General features: G+C 40.2%; 1 protein-coding gene across 5 annotated transcripts in view; it reads left to right on the plus strand.

The window, feature by feature from the left end:
• The window catches only part of LOC103186688 (histone deacetylase 4), a 279511-nt gene that overhangs the window by 235660 nt on the left and 17109 nt on the right, over positions 1 to 26742 (plus strand). For all 5 annotated transcript variants that reach the window (XM_042336162.1, XM_042336163.1, XM_007905869.2 and 2 more), the window contains 7 exons: positions 1201 to 1306; positions 3762 to 3808; positions 7750 to 7857; positions 9523 to 9578; positions 9851 to 9938; positions 10976 to 11095; positions 12749 to 12846. In XM_042336162.1, the coding sequence (XP_042192096.1) occupies positions 1201 to 1306; positions 3762 to 3808; positions 7750 to 7857; positions 9523 to 9578; positions 9851 to 9938; positions 10976 to 11095; positions 12749 to 12846 (623 nt within the window). The remainder of the gene's footprint in view (positions 1 to 1200; positions 1307 to 3761; positions 3809 to 7749; positions 7858 to 9522; positions 9579 to 9850; positions 9939 to 10975; positions 11096 to 12748; positions 12847 to 26742) is intronic.

Genomic DNA, 26742 nt, shown 5'->3' on the forward strand with positions numbered 1-26742 from the left:
GAATTCGTGCTTTTCACAAACTGGGATAACTTGTTATGGTGGAATCAGTAACAATAAGAATTGGCTGTTAATATAGGAGATCCAGCTGTACTGAGCTGACACTGAGCAACTATTCTGTTTCGGTCTCAAGACCTTTCTCTTTGACCGCTCCCCTCTCGACTCTCTACCCCCTCCTTGCTCCCTCCCTTCCATCCCCTCACCCTGACCATTTCCCCTCTGCTCGAGTCCTGACCCAACTGTCCAGCGCCTTGGGACGTCCTCCCGACGTGAAAGGCGCTCTATAAATGAAATCTTGTTGTTGTTGTTTACTGATCAAAATACAGCAATCAGCTATGTAGAGTACTGCAACCGACTGCATGTCCTTTAAAAGTAATTTAAGAAAGTACAACAAGAAAACTATAAGTAATGGATTTGTTTTGCACATAATTTAGGAAACGTAACTAATAAGTACAGTGGAATTGGATTAGTACAAATTATTTGTGCAATTTTACGCAGTTAGGGGGAAAAAAGGGTGTTTTAAGAGTTGAGACTTTTTATTACACTTCTGGCATTTGGTCCAGAGGATTTTATACTTTAAGCCTTGTATTCATTTAAGCATTATTTCCTAAACGGTTCGACTCTGTATGTTTAAACTGAACTGCAGAAGCCCCCTGCTGTCTGTATCTTTGTTCATAATGAAATTCGATTCATAGCTGCAGGGAATCTTACAACGGCAGGGGGCAGCATGATTCGGAATGACAAAATCAGGGTATGGCTAGTTTCGAAAATATATTATATTTATATTAAATCAGTTTTTGTTCATAATTTTGCACATAATTTTTTTGATTTACAATGAGCACCATTAAAAGAATTTTATACGTTTGCTGCTTTAAATTCCTGCAATTTTTCCTATTTCTTTTCTTAGGAAGAACATTTAGCTGCTTGAGCTGATGAAATTCATTCACTATTTTTGTTAAGCTGTTATTTCATTTTTAAAAGTATTAATTTTAAAACTGCTTTCAGCTCCTACAGCACCACTGGCTTCACTTGTTCACCTATTGTAAGAGCTTGTTACATGTACAGCAGCTGCATGGTGATTATTCTTATGTCATGCAGCTTGTTAAAGATATGTTGTCACTATGTGTCCAAGTGTGATTCACTTACAACTATGGTTTACAGCTGAGCTCATTCTCATCTTAAATGCATGTACTTTGTTTTTAGTGTATCCGAGGAAGGAAAGCATCGCTTGAAGAACTGCAGACAATTCACTCGGAGCAGCACACATTACTGTATGGCACAAATCCACTGAACCGGCAGAAGCTTGACAGTAAGAAATTGCCTGATGTAGCGCCCTTCTCTCATCATTCCCTTTTGCTGCAACATTCCATGAATAGCCACCACTCTCGGGCCAGTTAGCCAAGGCGTGTTGGTAAACAGTAAAAGCAGAAGTTAGTGGTGGTGAACTTCCAAAAGGTTTTTGCCTTTCTTCAAAATTGTCAGTGTTGTACAGATCAACGCTGTGTCACTGGGGTCTAAATTGCAGTGATAGGAGTTGCAATAACGACACTGACAAGCTACAAGAAACAGTTGCTTCCGGGAAGTTTTATTATTGGCTCCTGTTATGATGACTCCTGTTACAAATCACTGTAATTTAGAATGTTTTTATAAGTGTTTGAGGATCTAGTTGGGCTTGATATACTTTCTTGATAAGCAAGTCTTGTTTGTATGTACGTACATCCCCGTACATGAGGAGGAGAAAACTCTTAGTAAGATGTATGCTGTTTTTCTCCCACACTTCATAGGCTGGCTTGGCTGCTGGTAATTTTGTAAGATTCTTTTCAAGATGACGTTTTCTTCAAGGAAAACGTGCTAACGATTTTGAATGCATCAGTGCCTCTACAATTCAATAACTTTCAGGCATCAGTAATGTTTTATTATAATAGAAAAGTGCTTGATCAAATGGTCACTGAACATCTTGAATAAATGAGTGGGTATTCCACGGTTCCCAATAGCCTGAGCAATGCAGTCGTCGTCAGCTGTCTTTTCCTTGCTGCTATCTTGGCGAAAGCCTGTTGTAGGGAAGCCTCCAGGGACCTTTAAGAAAGTACTGTTTATAGAAATATTTGGGCACAGTGATTTCCGCAATAAATTAGCTTAAATTTGTTTCATTATTATTTAAGTTTTATATTTATCAACATGTCCTATTTAAATCTTTTATTGCTTTTGAATCTTAGTGTGCTGTACTGTGCACCAGTTATTTCTCTTTGACCGAGCCTTCAGCTCCCCTCTCGACTCTCTTCCCCCTCCTCGCTCCTTCCCTCCCCTCACCCTGACCATTTCCCCCCTCCTCGCTCCCTCCCTTCCCTCCCCTCACCCTGACCATTTCCTCCCTGCTCGGGTCATGACCCAACTGTGCAGCGCCTTGGGACGTCCTCCTGACGTGAAAGGCGCTTTATAAATGGAATTTTGTTGTTGTTGTTAATCTACCATCTAAAGTGTAAAGGAAAATTATGCCAGTTGGCATTCATTGTAGATTAGTTCTTACTGCTAGGGTCTCTGCACCTCCCCATCCCCTCAACTACAATCATCTCATTGTAGTTTACAACATGGTCAGTCTTCAATGGTATGTGGATTCCCTATCTGGTTTGCAGTCTTCATTCTTCTTATGCATCCGCTACACACCACACTCCCACCCTTTCTGTCCCCAGCCCTGGTCCTGGCAACAATGTTGTATTTCCTCTCATCTCATGGGTTATGGTTGGGGCTGCCTATATATTTGGCACAGGGGAAAATCATGTGAACCCCTTATTGAATGCCCTGAGGTATAATTTCTTAAGGCAGTATGGTGCTTTATTTGTTTAATGTAGCCAACGGAATATAGCAGGAAGATCTTTCTAGAGGTGCAAGGCTGATGAGTTTGTGCCAAGCAACCCCCATTGATGATCTAATGCAGGCCTGCCTTGCCCCAGCCATGTTGTGTTCCCCCCCAAAAGCAGTTTCCTTCTAATGCAAAGTGGTCTTGCTTCCTTCCATCCCCTCGCACAGGAGATAGAATGTTACAAGGCTATCATTTACATTGTGTAATTTACAAGGGAGTGGCTTTGAATATATTGAAGACAGCATTTGCATATTTTTCTATCTAATTGGACAAAGCATGTTTTCCTTTTTCTGTTTTCTGATGCTTTGAGTTTTGCAGCTTTTAAACACGAACATCTTCTGGGTTCAAGTTATATTCCCTTGTGGTCAGTTCACAAAGAAATTGCCCAAGTTTTCCCCACCATGTCTTGCTCATGTTGTGTTGCCTTGCCATTTAGCTTTGTTGCAGCATTACAATATAGAAAAGTGCATTGTAACCAGTTAAGTTATAATGAATGCAATAGTTTGTTGTGCTATGCAGTAAAGAAAAATTAGCTCTTCTGCAAATGTTTTTTAGGTTAGAAGATCGAATCCCTGGAGTTCACACACCTCTGTCAATTTTATGGTTTAGAAATTTGAATAACATACGGAAATGTCATTGTGCCTTCATTGCCTCCAAGTTAATAAAAAAAGAATAGAATTTTCAGTATTGGCTTTGAACACCTAATTAACAGCAAGGAATCGCTGCTGCAGTAAAAGCATTTTGTGTGAACCCAAGGGCCAGTAAAGGCTTTGGTTAACACAATTTGTGGGAAACGTACCTTATGGACATTGTTTTAGATTTCTAGTTGTAATGGATAATACTGGGTTACAATTTCAGAATTTCTGTGAATATGTAAACCAATTTTTTGTTGCTTTGTCCACAGGTTCGGTCACCCCGATGTTTGTTATGCTCCCGTGCGGTGGGCTCGGAGTAAGTAGGATTTTCTCTTCCCCCACCCCCCTCTTTGCATACTGTATGAATGTGTCTTATTTGTCCTTTCCATCTCACTAGCAATGTAAATTGTTGCTTTGACTTCCACTGAGTGGATAATTGAGAACAGATGGCATCCCTATAAACAAGAATTCAAGGTTAGCTGGACTTGAATCACTGGCTCAACCACAACTAGGTACTTGTGTGACATAGTTCAGAGAATAATCCTAGAGAAATTGAGCAATGATAAAATGAGAGAAATATTCACTCAATTCTCTCCCCAGAGCACTATTGCTTACAGCCACACTAAGTAGATGTGAAATGGATTCACTCATAACAGTTTAATTTTTTTCCTCAATGCACTGTTGAAATCACGTAAATAACAAAAAAACATAATTGTGACATTGTAGCTTTTCACATTAGAATAGCTCAGTGATTCACACAATACGAGTTTCTTTGAAGTTTAGTGACCTGATATTGTTGGCATCATCTGTGCCAGCAGCATCCCACAAACACATAGTAGGGTCGTTCTTTACATCTTCTGACATAATTCAGGCTATTAGTGATGCCTTCTCTAGGTGTAGTACATGAGAAGAAAATTGCAGGCTGTGAAGTTCATTTGTGATATATTTGCTCAGTATAAGAAGCTACATTTTAAATTTCCTCATCCACAAGGTTTTGCCCACAAATATACAATCAATTCACTTTACAGCATATTCTGTGAAGCGCTTTGAGATGTCTAGAAGATGTGAAAAGGGCTATATCAGATGCAAGGATTATTTATTATTATTTATTATCCACTTACAGACTTTTATTGGTCTGATTGCAAATACAATAATCGGGGGGTGGGGAGGTAAATCGAGTTTCAGCTCCAAGGCGACATGTTTGGCAGTGGAATGTCAGAATCGAGCCAGCCCTCTGTGGCATCTCAGTCGTCCAGTTCCTGAGCCAGGTCACTGCTGATGACATCCCAGCCAGCCTGGCTCATTGGCAGGATTTGGAAGGGCAGGGTGGGGACAGGGATTCTTTCCACTCCTAATAACCCTGCAAGACAACACCCTAACGGCTAGGGTGGGTCATCTTCATAAAAATCAAGTGTTTTAAATGAGAGCCATAAAGATTATCAACTTCCAAAAGACACTATGTCCGAATGAAAGGGGAAGGTTTCATTCTTTTTCCTTTTATGATGAAAAGTTTACTTGTGCTCTGTTACGGTACCATGTGAAATTGGCTGGTAACTTCTGAGCATAGTTTTTTCTTGTGTAAGCCATAAAGCCAAATAGCATTTGTTTGTTGAAACGAGGACACATTTGTGGGTGTTTGCATTATTATTTAAAACACAATTTTTATGATCCCTTGTTTATTACTGTCTATTGCAATAATAGACAAAGATTGATATTTGTCAGTGGTTACTCATAGGAGGAATGAAAGCAGCTGCTTTAAAAATAAATAGGTTCCAGGTTTGCACATTTACATAGTAAGTGGCCTTTTGTGTACATTAACAGTAATGAAGTTGAGTGTTTTCATGTGGGACTAATGCCTGCATATGTCTGCACTTATTATGCACCATGTTTCAGAACTGAATCTCAATTCTGATTAAACAAGGTGCATCAACAACAACTTGCATTTATATCGCGCCCTTCACGTGGGGTAGCATCTCAGTGCGCTTGACAGTGGCCGAGTCTGACAACAAGCCGGGGGAGAGGGAGGGGGTGCATAAGCACAATCAAAAGGGAAGGTCTTCAGGCGGTATTTGAAGGTGGGGAAGGAAAGCCCATCAGGAGGGTAAGTGAGGACAGGCATCAGGAAGTATAGGGAGAGGGTAATAAATGATATAATAATCCCTGCATTTTATACAGCAACTTTTATGTTGAGAGGACACCTAAAGCAGTTCACAGGATTTACTGTAAAGTATAATAACTTTGCATATCCCACAAACAGCCATGAAGTGAGTAACCAATTTTTTTCTGAAGGATTGCTGGCCAATAAGCCAGGAAAGATTCACTTGCAATGTGGATTTTAACTCTTAATCACCGTCAATCTAAAACATGAATTTATGGCTGATGGTGCTTAAGCACATTTCATAGGTGAGGCAGATAGGTACATTGCGTCAGGCCATAGCATATGTCAACCAATGCTCCCCACCCTATATTCCATGCTGCATTTTATATATTTATCCAAATATGTATCTAGTTACACTCCTCCCAGGCCAGCAGGACACTCGTCCATACCTTTATATGTCCAGGTTCAACTATGCCAACGCTCTACTTGCCAAACTCCAGCTTTCCCTGCAAAGGCTACAGACTATTCCAGAATTCTCCAGCCCATGTCCTCTCCGGTACCAGCCTCCACAATCCTATCACCTTCATCCTTCCTTGGCTCCCCATTCCCCAAGACGCTCATTCTCACATTTAAATCCATCCATGGTCTCGCCCATGGAACTTCACCCACCAACCAGTTGTTGTTCAGTTGGGAATACTGGCCTACTCCATGCTCTCTGTTTTATCCACCCCACCTTTGTAAAGTATAGAAGGCCTACAATGCTATATTCTGAAACATTCTCAGATTCCTCTGACGTGTTCCTTCCCTCCTGTCTTTTAAATTGCGTCTCAAAACATACCTCTTTGACTGTGCTTTTGGTCATCTTTTTCCTTTCTCATCTTCTTCCAATGCCACACAAGTATAACCTATTGTGCCCCAGTTACTGGATTATGATTGTATGTCAGCAACATTCTCTCCTGCAAAAATCTGTACAAGATCAAAAAGTATTGCCAAATAATGAATGAAAACTGCTCTTTTAAGTTAAAGTAAACTGACCTTTCCTTGTAAAAATACAATGTTTGGTGTCATAGTGGATGTATTCATGTTTCCAACACCAATCATAATCTAAAGTAAAATTGTACAATCTGTAAATGGCAGCTTTGACCAAATGTCATGCTTATCTTGTCTCTCGAATACAACAAATGTGTGTTATAAACTCGCTTAAAAATTCTGCTGTAGGAAGTCTAAAGTAAATATACCTTCAATTAGTACCACCACAGTGTTACGCAATGCAGATAGACATATTTTTGATTCACACATAAATACATTATTTATGTACCTTGGGATGGAAAGCAATGATGGAGTTGCTAGGTTTGCCTGTTACACGATACAAACCTGACTACCACCTTGGAGAAGTGCTATTTATAACATGCACTCAAACACGATTTACACCACAGCTGTAAATTCATGTGGTTTCAGATTCACAGCAAATAAGATAAAAAAGAAAGCTAATGAAGAAAATGGAGCATATTTATACCGAGCAACAATCGAGATTCTCTGAATGCAAAATCATTGAACCCACAGTCTCAGGGGGATGTGGTAGAGTATATTATATGTTAAATGGAATTGAGAAATAAATTATTTTGAAAGGGAATTCAACCTGGAATGATACTTTCAGATCTGCCAAAGCAGCAGAACACTCAAGAACAAGGTTCAAATGAGCTGTGAAGAGAATAACATGTCACATAACAGGCGATGGTCATTCAACACCTCGGGCCAGTCCACCAGTTTATTAGACTTGGCAGATTCAATCCTATTTCTCTGTCTTTTCTGCAGACCCATTAATACCCTTATTTCCAGGAAGTATTTCTTTACAAAAATCAACAGCAGGTAGAGGCTCTATGAAGAGTGGTTAGGGTCAGAGACTGAACTCGTATGAGGAACAACTTGATGTTATAATGCAGAAAACAGAATATGCTGGATTCTGAGATTATGTAGGCTTAAGTGTCATCTTCATATGACTTTCTGTCTTGCTGTGCAATCATATACTTCAATATTGTACTCTGCGATCCATTTAAAATATAAGTTCAAAATACAGGGTTGTCTAAGATGGTTTTAAGCCAGCATCGTCATGTAAGGTTTATTTCTGCTGTTTATTTTATCTTTGTTGCATTGCACAGGTGGACAGTGACACAATTTGGAATGAGATCCACTCATCTAGTGCTGCCCGTTTGGCTGTGGGCTGTGTGATCGAGCTTGTGTTTAAAGTGGCCTCCAAGGAATTAAAGGTGAGCTTCCTTTTTAACAATAACAATTTGCATTTGTATAGCAATCTTCATGCAGACAGCATTTCAGATCACTTAATAGGGACGAGCAGTACACCCGAGCCAGCTAAGTGCAGGCAGCAGCTAGTGTAGTGGGATGTGAGCAGATCGGAAGGTAGGGAGGTGCCGGGCGTGATGTGATTTGAAAGTGTGAGTGAGGTATGTTTAAATCTATCTGTTCTGTAATAGGGATCCATTGGAGCATGGCAAGAACTGGTGTGCAATTTAAGTACCTGATGAATTGCACCTATTTCAAGACAACTACTGAATTAGGATCTTGAATCATTTACAAATATGAATTCTACTGATATTGTGTAACATCAACCAACCCAATTATTTATCCTGTTTGTGCACCAGAATGTTTCCAATCTGTGGTGATGGTATAAATCATGGGTTCTGAAAAAGAGTAAAATGGGGGTGCGAATTAATTTATCATCTTTTTTTTAAATTGAAACATTTCTTGTAAATTAGCAGATTGTTTTCACCTGTCGTTTAAAGAGTGGAATACAGATTTGTCAGACTCAGATGAATAATGTTGCTTAACGTTAGGTTTGAAGGAGTCTTTGCAGAGCCTTTTACAGGGATAGAACGGGAAGAAGTCCATGCTAAGACTTGTGTAGGCTGTGGAGGGAGTGGGGTTGATGGTCATATGGCCTTTTTTCATTCCATCCTTTATCCTCTTTGTGCCTCTGGATCTTCAAATGTATACTATGCAGTTTTGAGCTTTATTGACAAGCATGAGAGAGAAGTGAACCATTATTTATAGACCTGGCACACACAAGCCTTCAGCTAATGGATTCTTTCCTGGCAATTTGCTCCCCTTGACAATATTTTCATCTTTGAAGCATGCTTTATCTTCCTCAATTACTTGGTTGCTATAGTGTAGTCCAAATAGGTGCTGTGATTGCTGGTGTATTTGCTAATGAACTGATGCATGCCCAAATGCACTTCCCAATCTACATGCTAATTTTCATCTAAAATTCCACAGGATAAATACCAGTGCAAAATTAATTTTAAACAAAGAGAAAATGTATTTCCTAATTGAAAGGCATGTGTACTGTGGTAGGAATGGAAACAATGTGTGAAAATATGCATTACTTTGCCATGCAGCTGGCAGCGTAGCAAATGATTTTGCACCACATACCTCAACCTCTTGCTATGGGAAAAAAAATTATATTGGAAATTAAATGGAATGACTAATGTACAAATAAGGAATGGCATTGGATTTTAAAACATCTTAAAATGTACCTCTTTAGCCTTGCTTTGGTACACCCTCGATTTTACTCTTCCCTCAGTGCTCAGTGACCTCATTGTTTTGTGAAGGACTTTGAGATATTTATCCTACATGAAAGGTACTACATAAGCACTGGTTGTTGTTTATCTTTCAATCTCAACCATGAGTCGATAAATGCAGTTAGGAGGGAATAGCATTTTGGAACCAAATTTTGAATGAGGACCAGACTCAGTCGTAAAGTTTCTGGATTTGATTGAGGTGGGTCCATTCCATCCTTCATTCTGTTGAGATGAATTAAGTAGCATGTCTGAACAAATTCTGTTTGAATAGAAGGGAATACGAGCTCACATTGAGGTATGTTCATGTTATGCAATGAAAATGCTGGTGTTTTACAGAATGGGTTTGCAGTTGTCCGACCTCCTGGACACCATGCAGAGGAAAGCACGCCGATGTAAGTAGCCATCTTGCTTGCAGGACGAGTGAAAAACGCCCCACTCCTGGTGCTTGTAAACCAGTCACCTGCCCTTCTCGAGCTGTTTGTGTGTAATTGGCAACATGTGTGCACAGAACCAAAAGCAGTGGAAGTTTGTCCCCACTGAGCCTTCACCTCTGATGATAAACGAGTAAAAGAATGCAAGCAATCAGAATCAAGGAGCAGTATTATTAACAGTTATCCTTTCTTCTCTCTCTCTTCACCCCCACCCCACATTCATCTACCACCAGGGGATTCTGCTACTTCAATTCTCTGGCCATTGCAACCAAACTACTCCAGCACAGATTGAATGTCAGCAAGATCCTTATAGTGGACTGGGTGAGTGAACAGGTTGAAGCGAAACCATTGGTTAGAGAAATGGGCTTGCAATGTAGAGGAGGATGTTTATTATCCTGCTCCGTTCACCTTCCTAAACAGTGTTTCAAACCATCAAACCAGCACCCAGGACATTTCTAGTCACGGCCAGATGGAGTTTAAATAGATTAAGCTAATCCCATCATTTAAAGTAAGGCTTGAATTAAGTGACAGGAAAAACATTTCTTCTGGAGCAACACTTTTCTCTCCTATTTGTTGCTGGTGCTTGTAACCTTAGCGTTTATTAATCTTTTATGCACGATATGGTCTTATGTTTCTGATCCCAGTGAAATTCAGGCATCTCGTTAGCTTTGGCACTCGGCCTTCGTTGTAACTTAAACTCTCCTGCTCCGGTGAAAGTGCTGTGGACTGATTTTATTGAGCTCTGCAATTCGTTGGAATGGGAATGCAAGTATGTGTGACTGTTGGAACTGGAACTGGAACTGGAACCTTCCTCCCCAGAAACAAACTTTTATCAGTCTGACACAGAGTGGCAGAAGAGAGCACGTAGTTCAGATCACCCAGTGCTGATCACTAGCTGGAGTCCTGCATATCCTTCTAGCCTCTGGTTTCTCTCTTCCCCCAGTACATAGATACAGCTATGTCAACAATGGGTGAAGATAGGATTGGACTCAGCTGTGACCTCTTCCTTCTGCTGCCCCTGAAGGCAATGCCACCACCATTCGAGGCTTACGTCTGAATAATAGATTATGGCCACTTAGTCAGTTTATTAATAGAAGAACAACTGAGTCATTTTTCAATAGGCGAGAAAATTGAGTAGATTATATTGATATCAAGTCGATTGGTGAGATGGCTATCCTGGACACTAGCTCTACCATCAGTGAAATACTTAAAAAGGATTGTGTTAGAACTGTGTGAAGCAGCTCCTGAATCACAGATTAGATGCTCAAGATGTGAAATCTTTTTATTATTAATAAAGAAAGGTTGAGACTTACTTTCAAACTGGCTACTAAATATGTTTGTAATATCTTGTACAACAGGATGTGCATCATGGTAATGGTACCCAGCAGGCTTTCTACAGCGACCCCAATGTACTGTACATTTCACTTCATCGCTATGACGACGGGAACTTCTTCCCAGGCAGTGGTGCCCCAGACGAGGCAAGTTTATTCAGGTTATAGTTAACACTTTTTGGCATCAGAGGGAGAAAATATGTTCTTTTCTTAATGTTAAAAGTACAGAAATGTTCCATGTGCCTTTTTATTCTATTACAGTAGTACAAAGCAGTTGAAATTTTTAAGCTTGCTACAGGGCTGAAAATGTGTTGTACAGTGCTACTCACTTATCTCAAACCTGTTTATATCGATACCCTGCGTATGTCGACAAAAATCTGAAGTCCCAGACTCTTCACCTAATAAGAACACGTCAAACTTACCATGTATGTTGAGGTTGACAGAAATTTTGGCGTTCTTATTTCAACAAATTATTCAAGTCCCCCTATAGTGCAGAAATTCTCCACTTGAGCATTTGGGGCATGCGGTCCATCTGTACTTCCCCCTTGAGAAAATTGAGTAGATTATATTGATATCAAGTCGATTGGTGAGATGGCTATCCTGGACACTAGCTCTACCATCAGTGAAATACTTAAAAAGGATTGTGTTAGAACTGTGTGAAGCAGCTCCTGAATCACAGATTAGATGCTCAAGATGTGAAATCTTGGAGTCCTGTAGCTCAGTGGTTAGAGCACTCGCTTTGCAAGTGAGAGACCTGAGTTCAATTCCAGGCAGAGGGCGAAACCTTGGGCAAGTTTCCTTACTCCACACAGAGCCTAATAATAATCCCTCCAAAAAAAAAAAAAAACAATAATTAAATTGGTCATTTTCAATCTACGACTGTTTGTGGGACATTGCTGTGCGCAATTGGCTGTCGCGTTCGCCCACAAATATACAGTCAATTCACTTTACAGTGTGTTCTGTGAAGCGCTTTGGGACGTCCTCCCGACGTGAAAAGCGCTATATCAAATGCAAGGATTATTATTATTATTATTATAGTCACAGAGCACGGGGCTACATCTCCCAGTGGGCACCTTGACTGTCAACGACTGACAGGACTTGGTTTGTGCGTTTATGTCAGCCCAGTGTGACATATCGACAAAATCTGCTCAGTCCCCGTGATGTTAATATAAACGGGTAGGAATGTACAGCAGCAGTATTGCGTTGAAGAAACAATATGGTTGTTGAACAATATAATGTGTACTTTTTGTTGAAAGCTGCTGGAGCTAAAGTGCGATCTTAAAATACTTTGTAACAAAGGAGAAGAAAATAACTCACAGCACTCTGTGCGGTTAGCAGATTGAGTCTATTCAGCAGATTTAAGATACTATAACACAATCCACACACTGAAAAGAGCATTCTGATTGCTATTTTTCTGGGAGAGAAATCTAAGCAAAGGAACTTGTGGTCAACTTTGTCATCCTTTAGGAACATTTTCTCTTCTATGCACATTTAATTTTATTTTTATTCAGATGGTGATTTGTGAAAAAAGAGACTCCTTTCTTAAATCCAGGAAAGAATTTTGCTTTTTTACAACATCAGCTGTGCTTTGTTATTTGTCAAAAAGGAAAGTAATGTCCAAGATCACCATCTCTGGCACATCCAGTTATAGAGTTTAATAAAGTACAGCTGGTAGATGTGACCGTTTTACAGATCATTTTCTGAAAAAAAGTTTTGAGTCAAATATCAATTAGTTAAGATATCAAAGAGTTGCATGGGAGATGATGTCTCCACACTAAAATCATTTCTGTTGTGTTTTAGGTTGGGACTGGTCCTGGTGTAGGATTTAACGTTAATATGGCTTGGACTGGAGGCCTGGATCCACCAATGAGCGATGCTGAGTACTTGACTGCATTTAGGTAAAGCTTTTAACATTGAGATTATTAATTGGAATACTGTGTGCAGGTCTGGTCACCACAATATAAAAAGGATATTGCAGCGATTGAGAGGATACAGAGGAGGGCAACCAAAATGATTGAGGGGTTGGAGGGACAGGACGATTAGATAAACTGCAATTAGATAAACTGGGCATTTTCACACTGGAGAAGAGAAAGTTGAGGGACGATATGATTACTGTCTTCAAGATTCTAAAGGGAATAGATAATGTAGACCATGATAAACTGTTTTGTACTAAACAGTAGAACCAGAGGTCACGGCCTGAGATTAAGGGGGGAAATTCAGAAGAAATCTGCGGAAACACTACTTCAGTGCTCGAGTAGTAAACTCCCTAGGGAGACAGTGGAAACAGAAAATGCCATTTGTTTCAAGAACAAATTAGATAGATTTCTGCTACAAAATAATATCTTGGGAGACAGTGTATAGTTTGGGACACAACATGTCAAGCAACTGCCAGGATGGAAGAAGGCGAGCTAGATGGATCTTGATTTTCTTTCGCTTAATAAATCTTTATGTTCTTATTAACACTGAAAAAGGTCACTCCCAATATTGTCAAAGAATATACAATTTGTCAGTTTCATGATATAAATCATTGTTTTCTTGCATTGAATACCAAGTTTTTATGTAACATTCAACTTCGTCTGAACCTACCATTCCTCTTGTACCGAGTAGGATTACTATTGTAACAACACATCATTAGTTAGGGTAAAACTAACCTGCTTCACATTAATAATTATTTATGACACCCTGTTGAAAACCACCACCCACATTTCTTGGGGCGGCTAGACAGTAACAAAAGTGTTGAAATCCCAGCATATGTCCAGTCTCTAATACATAAGTGGGAGAACACTCCATGTTCAGAGATGCTATTCTTTGGATGAGTAAAATCAAGGTCCCATCTGTTTCCTCTGACGACACTGGTATCCTGGGCAATGATCCTCCAGTTACATTAGTAATTCACCTCATTATTGCTTGTGGGACCTTGCTTTATGCAAAATGGCTGCTGCATTTGCCTATAAATATTGTTACTACACTTGACAGCGATTGCCTATAATGTTTGGCGTGACAGACACTTTATCAAATGAAAGGATTATTATTATTATAACTTGAAGACTTGGGTTTGATCCAAGTCTCTACAAACATTCCTACTCGAGATCTGAAGGCCAAAACCTCTAGCTATTTGCCTGGATTACAGATAGCTCTTGAGGCATGGATGGCTGACATGTAATAGTCTGCACGCACTGGACCATCACAACTTGTCTGAGGGACATCTCGGCCAGAGGAGGGTTTGTAACCTATTTAGGTATGAATAGAATCCATTTTGGCAGGTTGAAAAGTCACAACTTCATTTAAATAACAATAAGTAAAGCATCAAAACAGATTTTGTATTTGTTGAAATTTAATATCGTTAAACTTGCTATAGCGCCTTTCGAAACGTGAGCACTTCTCAAAGTGTTCAATGGATTATACTGTAAAATGTTGTGACTGTGTAATTTGTTGTTGATATGCATATATGCAACAGCTAACTTGCACACAGCAATGTCCCACCAACAGTCATGAAGTGAATGACTAATTTTATTTTGGGGGTTGTTGGAACCAGGAACAAACTCCCTTGTGTTTTCAAATAATGCCATTGGGATCTTTTATCATTCACTTCAAGAGGCAGATTTATGAAATAATTAGCTGTAAAAGCACAAAGCGAAATAATTTTTAAAAATGATCAAAGTTGCCATCAGTACCTACAGGTGCAGATTTCATTCAAACATGCAGCCTTGAATTCTATGAGTGTAAAATATACAGAAATGCTGAGGTTTTTTTAACCCTTGCAAAATGGAAAGTGTTACTAATAAATAAAAGGACGTTCTCTGCTTGTAGGAATGCTTTAAGATTGATGTACTTTTATCATTTGAACTTAAAGACCTTTTCTTTTGTGACTAATTTCTGGCCTGTGTTTTATGTGAACTTGGGGACTTTGATTGTGGCTCTGAGAAATGTAGTTTCTTCAATATAAATTGCTTCTAGCTATTTTTGAAAATGTTTAAAACTGTTGGCGAGAAGCTTTTTGTATACTGTTAGATGTTCCCTTCTAGTTTGTAATGTTAGCTTCTGTTTATAATTGATGAAGTACAAGCATTACTCACAAGTCTAAATACATACTGAGTTAGAAATTGTTCACATCCATCTTCACATTAAGTAGCTTGGTAGAAGGCATGAATCATCCCAGTGCTAATGAAAATCGTTTGGCTTCATTTAGAATAGGTCGTCAGACTGTTGTTTTAGTATTGTCTTATTATGCAAACACATTGAAAAATATTAGTTCCAGAAATCCATGAATCTTACTTGTAAGCATCTGTTTAAGCCTGCAACCACCTATTAGATAGGAATACAGTCAGCACCTCTGAAACAAAAGCAAGGCAAGCATTTTGAAACCTCATTTATGCAATTTGTGTAAACAAAGTCATTGTGATGTTATGGTGTCTGTTACTTGATGCCATGTATTTTTGATGTTGGGAGTTAAATAAGTTTAACTAAGATTTTTATTCTTTTTAGGAACTGTTCCACCGATTTTCTATGTGAAATAAGACTTTGAAGTATAGAATTTATAGTACGAGTGGGCTTAGCAAGAAATCACAACAGGTCGTATATTCAGCATTTTGTAGGCCTCCAGAGACAATGGATGCCTTGAAGGCAGCACCTTGTTATTTAGAACCATAGAATGCCACGTTGCATTTGCTGGGGATCAAGCCTAAGATGAAAAAAGATAAGATAATTGGACATAATGAAATCCAGAAGGCACTCAGTTTCACCATGAACTTGGAAGTCGACTGTAGAATTGAACTTAATTCAAACCAGCTCGGAAATGCCAAATGCAAGCACTTTGAAGTCAGCGAGGAATCAAAAGTACTTTACGCTCAATGGTGACTGTAGATGTGTGTTTAACCTTTGCCAATTGCAAGGACTTTGAAGTCAGTGAGGAATCAAATGTACTTTACGCTCAATGGTGACTGTAGATGCGTGTTTAACCCTTGCTGGCACTGAGTGGGAAGCGTTGAGATTATAAATAGTGCATCAGTCGGCGTGACAAATCACAAGTCAGTTAGCCAATTTAGCTTTATCGGACTTTGATTCCTGTGCATTTTTCTGGAATAAAAGACCAGGAATAAAAGACGGTGGTAATAGAACCCGGTTAGATGGATTTTTATCCTTTCAGTAACTGAGAATGAAGGCTAGAATGGATAAAATCTTTCCTTCTGGCTTAATTGTTGGAGTCACAACCCACTTAATAACTTAATGCAAGAATAAATTACATTAAAAGCCATTTGGTTTCCAGAGAGCTTTGTCTTTTAAGCATAATGTCTGAACAGGCAGTCAGACAGAATTAGGAAAAGCCTGCGACACTAAATCTGGTAATATCTTGGGTAGCATCGAGCAACAGAGTTTCACACTATGTGACTGGTCAGGTCAATCATGAACAGAGGGAATGTATATATTTTGTTTGGTCAGGTGAGGGAGTGACATAGAGTAATCCTTGCAAGTTTCTAAACCAGACAATGTTCCATATATGTATGTCACCTATGCAAGATAATTGTATGGAATGTTCATTCCCTTCATAGAGGAATTTGGCTTACCTGGTTTTGGAAAGTATGATGACTCATATAACTCAGTGTTAACTCCTGTAGCTCAGTGGTTAGAGCACTCGCCTCGCAAGCAAGAGACCTGAGTTCTATTCCCGGCAGGGCGAAATGTTGGCCAAGTGTCTTTACTCCACAAGCCTCTGTTTACCTAGCAGTAAGTAGGAACCTGGTTGTTAGTTGAGTGGCGCATCGCTTTTCGGGGGATAATAATTCCCCCCAAAAAACAATAATAATTTAGTCACTCGATCCACGACTGTATGTGGGATACTGCTGTGCATTATTGGCTGCCACGTTTCGCCCACAAATATAGTCAATTCAATTTACAGTGTATTCTGTGAAGTGCTTTGAGATGTCTAGAAGAGGTGAGAAGCATTATATCAAATGCAAGGATTATTATTAGCAGTAGTAGCGAGAACCAAGATTTGGAAATTTCCTAAGTGTGAGTTAGGATATTGCTGGAGTTTAACCAGCTAAAACCATATCACCATTGTGAAACCTGTCTAAGCTTCCTGCTGTTTATCCAGCTAGGGCCACCCTTTTTGTTAGGCTTCCGAGTTAGCAGGAGCCAAGTGGATCCCTGCCCCAGTGCCTGGTCTGCTCCTCCAAGTCCTGCTGACTAGGTTTGCTGATTTGTTTTCAGTAGTGCCTTGGGAAAAGGTGAACCTGTCTGGTTCATGACTGCCACAGAGAATCAATTCAATTCTGACAATCCATTGACAGCCACATCAACTTGGAGCCAGTTCAGCCTCGTAGAGATGCTGCATAATCTCTCTCCCACCCCTAACACCTTGCTTTGTTCCCAGAACTCCCGATCTGGTTCACTGCTCATAGATCAAGCATTGATGGAAGACAACTTGCTTCTCCACATGAAGGGAAATCACAGGTGACTTACTGTGAAACCATTCATATGCACTAAATAGCTGGATATGGAGCCAAAGGTCCTAAACCTAGCAGCTGGTGCTTGCCCACCCCTAATCCAGTCGTGGAAATTATATGTTAGCAAAAAGCCATAAATAGGAGCCCATCAGAAAGTGTTGAAATCTTAAAATGATGAGTTCTTTGTTTTAATTTCCAAATACCAATCACCTGATTGCATGGTTCTAACATTGATCTAGGCACAGATTTAAACTTATAATAAACCCAGTGCCTATTTCATGTTGCTTGGGGCTGCTGCTATTTTGTGTAAACTAATCATCTTACTGAAATAAAAGTGAATAACCAGATGTCCCAATATTTGTGCTGTTATTTACATTTGAAGGAAATTTGCAAAAGCCTGGAATTCTGCAAGGTCTGGTAATATTCTTTCAAGGATGTTGGGGTAGATTGACTTTAGTAAAACAAGAAAAGATTATTTAGCACAGCCCACCATCCCCCAACATCCTCTTACAGAAAGGAAAAGGGTCCTGAGAGGAAATACCGAGCAATATCAGTAGAATCTCCCAAGTTGAAAGGGATAAGGGAGGATTGTCGGAAGCACTTTAATGAGATCCGCAGGCAGAGCAAAGAACTGACTGCATCATGCGTGCCACGGAGTTGACCGAAGCTGGCTCTGTTCCTCGGGAGCTGCTTACCCTGGACAAGCAGAGAATTGGCTCACTATTTACTATGGACAGAGTGAAGGGAAAGGCTTGAGAGAGATGGTGATGCATTAAGGCCAGTCTGATTGTAAGCTGGGTTAATGAAACACATTTTCCTTATGAAATAATATACTTGTTCATAATGAATCTATAGACTATTCAAGAGAAATGTAACTCTTGTTTTTTTGGAAGGGACGAAGACTAATAGAGCATAATACAATACGATGTACATTTATGTAGTGCTTTACATTGGGAGGATGTTTCAAAGTGCTAGACATTGTCAACTGATATTGTGTGTGTGTGTGTCCGGTGCCCTGGATTAATTCCTCCATGTTGTGTGACTAGCAGTATTTTATAAGATTGTTGAAAGTTTTCTGCCTAATTTCTCAAAATTTTGGCTGTACCAGAAGACAGTGAAAAGAGGTGAGACTTTCTCAGAAAGATAGGAAGATCAGTGTAATTCAGCCCATCTGGCTCTTCTTGTAACACCTCCAGAGCAGTGTGGCATGCCCTCCCAATCTTTCCACCAAGTGGATAGAGGAGGAACCAAGAAAGAAATGCCGGCTGCTGTTCATTCACTCCTATTGCTCATTGAAGCATGTGAATGTACCTTTGTTCTGCAATTTGCAAGTGCAATTTATGAACCATTCATATGTATAATGTTCCATGAGCAACTCAACCTATTGGTGCAATACTCATATAAATAAACTATATTGAGATGAAAATAATTTACACAACAGTTCCAGTGGTGCAGTGAATAGACCTGCATCTCATGGGCCAGGAGCTTGCTTAGTGTGTCAGCCTTGCTTAGTATGTCACTCTTGCCTCTGAATCAGAAGGTTATGAGTTCAAGCACCAGGTCAGGATTTGGAATCATAGTCAAAGCTGACTTTCCAGTGGAGTGCTTGTTAAAGGTGCCGTCCTACCGATGAGATGCAAAACCGAGGTTCCGCCTGTTTGTTAGGTGGATGTTAAAGATCCCATGGCACTATTCAAAAAGAGAAGGAAGTTTCTCCCCGTGTCCTGGGCAACAATCCCCCAAATAAAAAAAAATGGTTATTCACTTCATAGCTGTTTGTGGGACATTACCCACAAATACAGTCGCTCTACTCTACTTCACTGCAAATCCTGTGAAGCACTTTGGGGCACCCTCCCAACATGAAAGGTGCTATACCAAAATTCAAGGATTATTTTTTTTTGTTCAAACCTCAGTCTTTGCTATGTTTGATGGTCTCAGTTGGGGCTGCATGGAGAGACTAAAAGAGCCCCAGTCATCTCAGGATGAGAAAGGTTCTGACTCCTGGCCTCCCTACAGCACCCTCTACTGGAAATGCTCATATCTGGCAGCCTGGTGTGAAGAAGTCAAGTACAGCTTTTATGACCTCTGCCAAGGCATGTAAGCTGGACCAATAGAAAAGTGCAGTCGCAATATTTCTGCGGAATCCGCTACAAGCACCCCCTGCGCTACAAACACTACCCACTGCCATGAGGCAATATAAAAATGCAAGTTTATTCTTTCTTTACCATCTACAGTTTCAATAAAAAATATCTGTTGGCCTGTTGGTTTCAATTGATTCAACTTCAAATGGGGTCTACTCAGCCCCAGGCTGTTTGCTCGACGTGGAGTGGCTCTGTGTACGCACGCGCTGTGCGACACAAGTGGGAAATGGATTTTCCTCACCCCGAGGCCCTGCTGTTGTAATTATCTGCATGTGTCTTTCTCACTGTCTATGAATGTGTGTCTCTGTATCTATGAGCATGTGTCTTTCTGTGTCTGAGTGTGTGTCTCTCTATATGTCTGAGTTCAATTGATTCTCAGACACATAGAGAGACAGTGTGTATCTGAGGCTGATTGTGTCTTTCTGTGAGTGTGTGTGTGTTTCTCTTTCTGTGAGTGTGTGTGTCTCTTTCTGTATGTGTGTGTCTCTGTGTATGGTGATAGGCCCCAACAGGCAGGAGGTGGTGATCTCCTGGAGCCCCTCAGTCAGGACTAATCCCTCCCCCCTTCCCCACCCAGGTTTATTAACGAAAGCATGAATAATTGTTTTTTACCACAATCTAATGTGTGCTATGTTTAGCTGTTTAGTTTTTATCAAATGTGAAAAAATGTAGGTTGGGAGTTAAAATGTTCCTCTCAATAGCACCAATCAACTGCAAAATTTGTCAAATTTCCCCACAATTTTTTAGCAAATATTTCTGCAATTTTCTATTGCCCCTGCATATCAGTAATGTGTGTGTATATATATATATATATATAAGCATGTGAGCAATGAGCACTTAGGTTGGATACTGGAGGGCAACAAGTGTCTGAGGAACAGAGAGGCGGTACACTAGTGTGGAAATAATTAGGAAAAATAATTGTACACTTCTTTAAAGAATTATTCAGTTAATTAAGTGTAGTAACTTGTGTAGCCAAATGCTAGAGCTAATTTGCCCAATCGCCGCTCCACAAACAATAATGCGATGAATAATCAATCAATTGATGATTTATTTTGGTGAATTTGGACAAGGCAGGAATATTGACTCAGAAGCTGCGAGAATTCCCTGCACTTTTTCTAAATTCCTATCACAGGATTGTTATTGTCCATCTGAACCGACCAACAACAACAACTTGCACTTATAAAGTGCCCCCTACGCAGAGTAGCGTCTCAGAGAACTTAACAGTGGCGGAGCCTGACTCCGAGCCGGTAGGAGATGAGGTCATAAGCACCATCAAAGAGGAGTGAAAAAGGGGAGAGAGGGGGCAAGGTGGAGGGTTTGAGGGAGAGTGTTCCATAGTGTTGGGGTGTAGTGGCTGAAAGTGCAACCTCCAATGGTGGGGCAGAGGGTGCAAGGGATGAGCCTGTGCCAGTCGAGCAGAGGTACCGGGTGGTGGAGTGAGGAGGTTGGAGAGGTAGGGAGGTGCCAAATCCAGGGAAGGGATTTGAACACGAGTGTGAGAATCTTGGAAGTCGAAATGGGAGATGGTCCCTAAGGTTCATGCCTCGGCGCTCCATTCTGTGTCAGCCTTGATCATGAGCTCAGGTACTGGTGTGGGATTGTTACTCACAGTCTTCTGACCCAGAGGCGTGAATGCTACCAACTGAGCTAGAGCGACGCTTTAACAGGTCTGTTTTTCTACAACCTGAATTAAGACCAGATGAAACTTGGCATAATTAATGGCAGGGATTAGTGGTGGAAACGACTATAAAATTCAGTATTGGAAGAAAGCCTGGTTATATGGGCAGGGTAAGGACAGTGCACTTTAAAAGAATATTGTTACACGCACCAATGATCACCTTCTCACTCTACTGTATTCTCAAATTCAAGTGTTAAATCGTGTTGTGATGTACCAGCAAGATAGGGCAGCCATCACTGTTAGAACCCATCTGTATTGACAATAGCCAGACTTTTGACATGATCCAGTAACACTGGAGTCAAGCACCTGAGTCAGCAGTTTAGCACCTATTAGCACAAGCGCTTAATATTTTGCCACATGCTGGCAGCTGTGGGGAGCAAAGGCTTGGACTGCCAATAAAGCACAGTAATTAGTAATGTAACACTTTCCCTGCAAAACCATGCGCGGGCAAAAATTACAGCTGCACAGAAATAGTTCATTGGGGTGATGACTGTACTCCTGCAATCTGATTCTTTGCTTTTCGGTGTGTCTGTAGATTTTAGGGGGCAGATTTCAAATGCGCCGAAGGTTCATTGCCAGGACTGTCAGATTATGTGCAATGACAGCAATGTTGAGTAATGCTGGAGATGGGAGCAGTGGGTGGTGGGGAGGGGAAAGATGACCAAAAGCGTATTCAAAGATGTAGATCTTGAGACTGACCTTGAATGAGGTGCAGGAGGGAGTGAGCAATTGGATATTCAGATCACAGCCCTGGTCTGTGGAATTGGTTCATCTCAGCTAGCGAAGCACCATTAGTCTAATTTGCAGGGTGGGTGGGTGTCTGCTTTGGGATTCTGCCAGTGCCACTCTCTAACTGGTCATTATAAATACCATCGTGAGTGGTCTGTGGTGACCTAACCACCCTCTTTTTTAAAATAAATTACATTCTGATTACTATTCCTATTATAATTCCTATTATATTCCTATTTAAACCTTCTTTGACAGACCAGCCAAAACTCCCTCTGAGCATGATCACCTGATGCCCTGCTGCACCAATGTCCCTTGGCATCACAGACTCGGCTGGGAAAGGAGAAACAGATGCAAATAAAGTGCCATATTTGTCACTGCAGCATCACGTGCAAGTTAGGATTTCAACGTTCTCCCTGTATTATCAACAAATATTTAGCGAATTTTCGTGACTGATCTGGACAGGAATGCAGAGAAACTATTTCCTCTGGTGGGGGAATCCAGAATAAGGTGGCTTAATCTTAAAATTAGAGCTATGCCATTTTAGAAGTGAAATCAGGAAGCACTTTTTCACACAAAGGGTAGTGGATATCTGGAACGCTACCCCAAAAGATTTTGGATGTTGAATCAATTAAAATTTTTAAGACTTGGGTTGATAGAATTTTTAGGTAAGGGTAAATGGAATATGGAGCAAAGGCAGGTATTTGGAGTTTGACGTTCAGATCGGCCGTGGTCTAGTAGAATGGCAGAACAGGCTCGAGGGGCTGAATGGCCTTCTCCTGTTCCTATGTTCCTAAACTGTTGGGGAAGGGGGAGAGATTGGTGATGTGTTTTGACCTAAATTACAAGTCAGTCCTTAATACTCATGTCAGCTTTTCTGCACATGTTCATTTCCTAGGCCTCAGTGAATAGCAGACTGCAGGTGATTCATCTCTTTGGGTACATTAATATTAGAAGCCTCAATTGTACCACTTAGCAGTAGGGGGAAAAAACTGATGATTTTAGCAGAGTGACCACTCATACTTATGGCTTAACACTGGAACCTCTGCTCGACTTCAAAGCAGGAAGAACAGACTTTGTAGCAATAGCTGCTTGAAAATTTATTTAAGCACTTTACAACAAGGTGGTTTGAGTAAAACCTTGTGAATTTCTGAAAACGTTCTGGCTTTCTTTAAAGTCCTCAACAATAAAAAAGATTCCAAATGAAGAGTCTGTTAGCTGCCGATGGTCTTAAAAAACTGTCTCATCTGAAACCCACCCACTGCATTCTAGCTTGCTTCACCAAACATTGCCCACCAACCATAGGGACAACAATCTATTTATGCTACTTTATATTTAATGTTCTTGTGAATATGTTATTGGGTAACATAGCCTTTTTGTGGCTATTTAACTTATCCAATGTACCTTTTGTTTTAAGTATTATGTAATTATACAAAGACATTTTTATAGCCCCTATATACTGTCCAAACGTCTCAAAGCGTTTTCTTAGGCAAATGCGATAGCCATGTTACACACTGCAAAATCTCACAAACAATCATGAAGTGAACGACCATTAATCTATCTAGAGGATTGATGGCAGCATGCTGAGAGAAACTCGCTTCTCTTTTCAACTCATATCATGGGATTTTTAACGTCTACTTGAATGAGCAAGCAAGATAATGGTTTTACCAAAAGTTAGCACTTCCAGCAAAGAAGCATTCCCCTGCGGAATGCTTCTTTGTGGAAGAAGCAATTTCACATAGACATTTCTTCTCTAAAATTTGAGGACAGCACATGTCGAGGATGTGGTACATGTATGCATCATCTTCTTTCTCATTGAACTAATAAGGGTTAGACTGGTATGGTAATTTTGTGAATAACTGGACATCTTGCTGGTTTTGTGCTGCCTTCCAATAGCCTGGCAATCAGTAAAACTTAATTTCAGTAAATTATACCAACACATTTTTTAAAAAAAGTTCTACTATCACATTGTATGTTTACTGGTGGGTAGGAAGAGGCAATATTCCAATATCGCTTCAAAGCTTGAAACATATTCATTGAATTTCTTTCTGGTGCAATGTTATGTCGTGAGCAACTCTACAACAACAACAACAACTTGGATTTATATAACGCCCTCCACGCCGGATGCCGTCTCAGAGCGCTTCACAGTAAGGAATCCCGAGACCAAGCCAGGGGTACCTCTATTGGTTGTGGTACTCTTTATGTCAGAAAAATAGTAATCGGGAGAAACATTACACAGACAATTTATGTAAAAGAACATAAAATCACAAACATTTAATTGTTTGTGTAATAATAACAATTATCTATCACTTTGAGGTGTAAACAAGCTTGAAATATTGTCGTCGCTCTGCATTGTAAGCTGTAGATACTGAAACAGTGCAGGCTTACTGCTATGTGGAATGAAAACTTAATGGAGTACTGCACTGGTCCATAGACATGGGAAAGCCAGTCAATTCTCAGTTTTTTTAAAAAAAACAATCACCATTTTGATCATTTACATGAAAATATGCCTGCAATGCTAAACTCTTGGTGGCGCTATTGCTCCCCTGTTGATATTCACAGAATAAAACATTAGACATGTAAACCGAACATCACTGAGGTTATCTGTAACACCACACACTGCATTTACGTGGCTCTAAGGCTGAAAAATAGTTTAGAAAGAATGGACACTGAAGTGCACTTCAGCGTAATAATTCTTCAGTGAGTGCCGAAAGCCAACTATGTACAGAAAAAACACATCTATTTATATTGGTTTAGTAGTGTCCAATTGGTTTCTGTGCTCTGTGGGTCTATATTTAGAACAAATGCACAACAAAGTGATAAGAATAAAGTATTTAAATGTTTATTCCTCACCTCCCAAAGCCATTGACTTAAGCTGGTTCAACAGGATCAGGTGTCCTTACTATTACTTCCATGTAGCCATCATTCATATATGACCCCAAACATAATTGTTGGCAAGCCATTTAATTATAGCAATCATTGCAGCTGATCCCGATCCTGCCCTTGCCCAACATATACGCACAAGCACTTTCCCACAAAGGTGATTAAAGATCAGAAACCCTAGCTGATTTTTCAGCTCATACTTTCTGACCTCATGAAAACTGCTGTATTCAGTTCCTTGCTGATAACTGGCAGCCAAATGTGTATTGGTCCATGTTAACCCAACTTTTCCCCATGCACGTACCTTCCACAATAATGGAGAGCTGTATGAACGATGCTTGTGTATCAGTTTAGACCTGCTCCTTGCACCACTGAGAAGATTCAGGTGGCGTCAACTCAGTATTCAGCAAACCTCATATGTTTTGTGTATTTTCATTGCAGTTAATGCAAACTCCAGCCTGGAAAAAATGACTGGTGAATGCTATGAGCAACCATAGGTTTTTAATTTTTTCACCAGAGTCCAGAGGTGCCACGCAGTGCAGTGTTCAGATGGCTTTTCCAGAGTATATTAGTTTGGTTGCTAACTGCTCCACCCAAAGGAAAACATAAAACTTCATCAGTCTCAATATTTGAATAGTCTTGAGTAGTGACACATCTTTGAAAGTAGAGCTGTTTTGCTATCTGCAGTGTGGAAATATTTCCTGCTTTGAATTTATTTTATGGGGCTATTTAGCCTCTCTCCCCACTAAAAAAAACCCTCCTAAACAGCAGTAGGTATGCTCATTTAGGTATTAAGTACAAATAATGGTAACATTTTTCTTTGATGCTTGACCTCCATAGAGATAATTTTGCGCAAAAATTTAACTTTGAAACTTAAAATAATTTAACTTTGAAACTTGTACGCCGTATTTAATTGTAATTGCTCTGTTAGGTGGCTGGCCAGTTCACTCCCAAGATGTTGTCAAAAGCTTTTGGCTGCACTCCACACTGCACAATCTTGTGTGAAGGGCGCTATATAAATGCAAGTTGTTGGCAGTTACAAGGTGTTCCTCAGACATCAATCACATTCAATATTGTATCACAGTCATTAGGAGCCTTGGTCAAGCTTCATGCAATTGAGGATGGGAACTGGGCAAAATAGGGCAATCAAATCTGTACCCTGCTCTAATATTTCAATGTAAAGAAATGTGAGGTAATGCATTTTGGAAGAAAGAATGAGGGGAGGCAATATAGGCTGGTAATACAATCTTAAGGGAGATAAAAGAACAGAGAGACCTGGGGGTTCGGTAAATGAATCCTTGAAGGTGTCAGGACAGGTAGATAAAGCTGTAAAAGGGGCATATGGGATACTAGGCTTTATAAATAGGGGCACAGAGTACAAGAGTGAGGAAGTTATGATTAACCTATATAAAACACTGGTTAGGCCTCAGTTAGAATATTGCGCCCAGTTCTGGGCACCACACTATAGGAGGGATATTAGGGCATTGGAAAGGGTGCAGAGGAGATTTACAAGAATGGTACCAGGAATGAGGGACCTTGATTATGAGGAAAGGGTAGAGAGGTTAGGATTATTCTCATTGGAGCAGAGAAGGTTACGAGGAGACCTAACAGAGGTCTTCAAAATCATGAGGGGATTTGATAGGTTAGAAAGGAAAAACTGTTTCCACTGGTGGGTGTGTCGGTGACTCAAGGTCACAGATTCAAAATAGTATCTAAAAGAAGCAGAAGGGAGGTGAGAAGAAATTTTTTTCACGCAGCGAGTTGTTCGAATCTGGAACGCATTGCCTGAAAGGGTGGTGGAGGTCGATTCGATAACAACTTTTAAAAACGCAGTGGACGGGTATTTGAGGAGGACGGGTTTGTAGGGTTATGGGGAAAGGGCTGGGGAGTGGGAGTGACATTACATTGCTTTTTTCAAAGAGC

This window comes from Callorhinchus milii, unplaced genomic scaffold, assembly GCF_018977255.1.
Source record: "Callorhinchus milii isolate IMCB2004 unplaced genomic scaffold, IMCB_Cmil_1.0 Scaffold6, whole genome shotgun sequence".
NCBI classification, from domain to species: Eukaryota; Metazoa; Chordata; class Chondrichthyes; order Chimaeriformes; family Callorhinchidae; genus Callorhinchus; species Callorhinchus milii.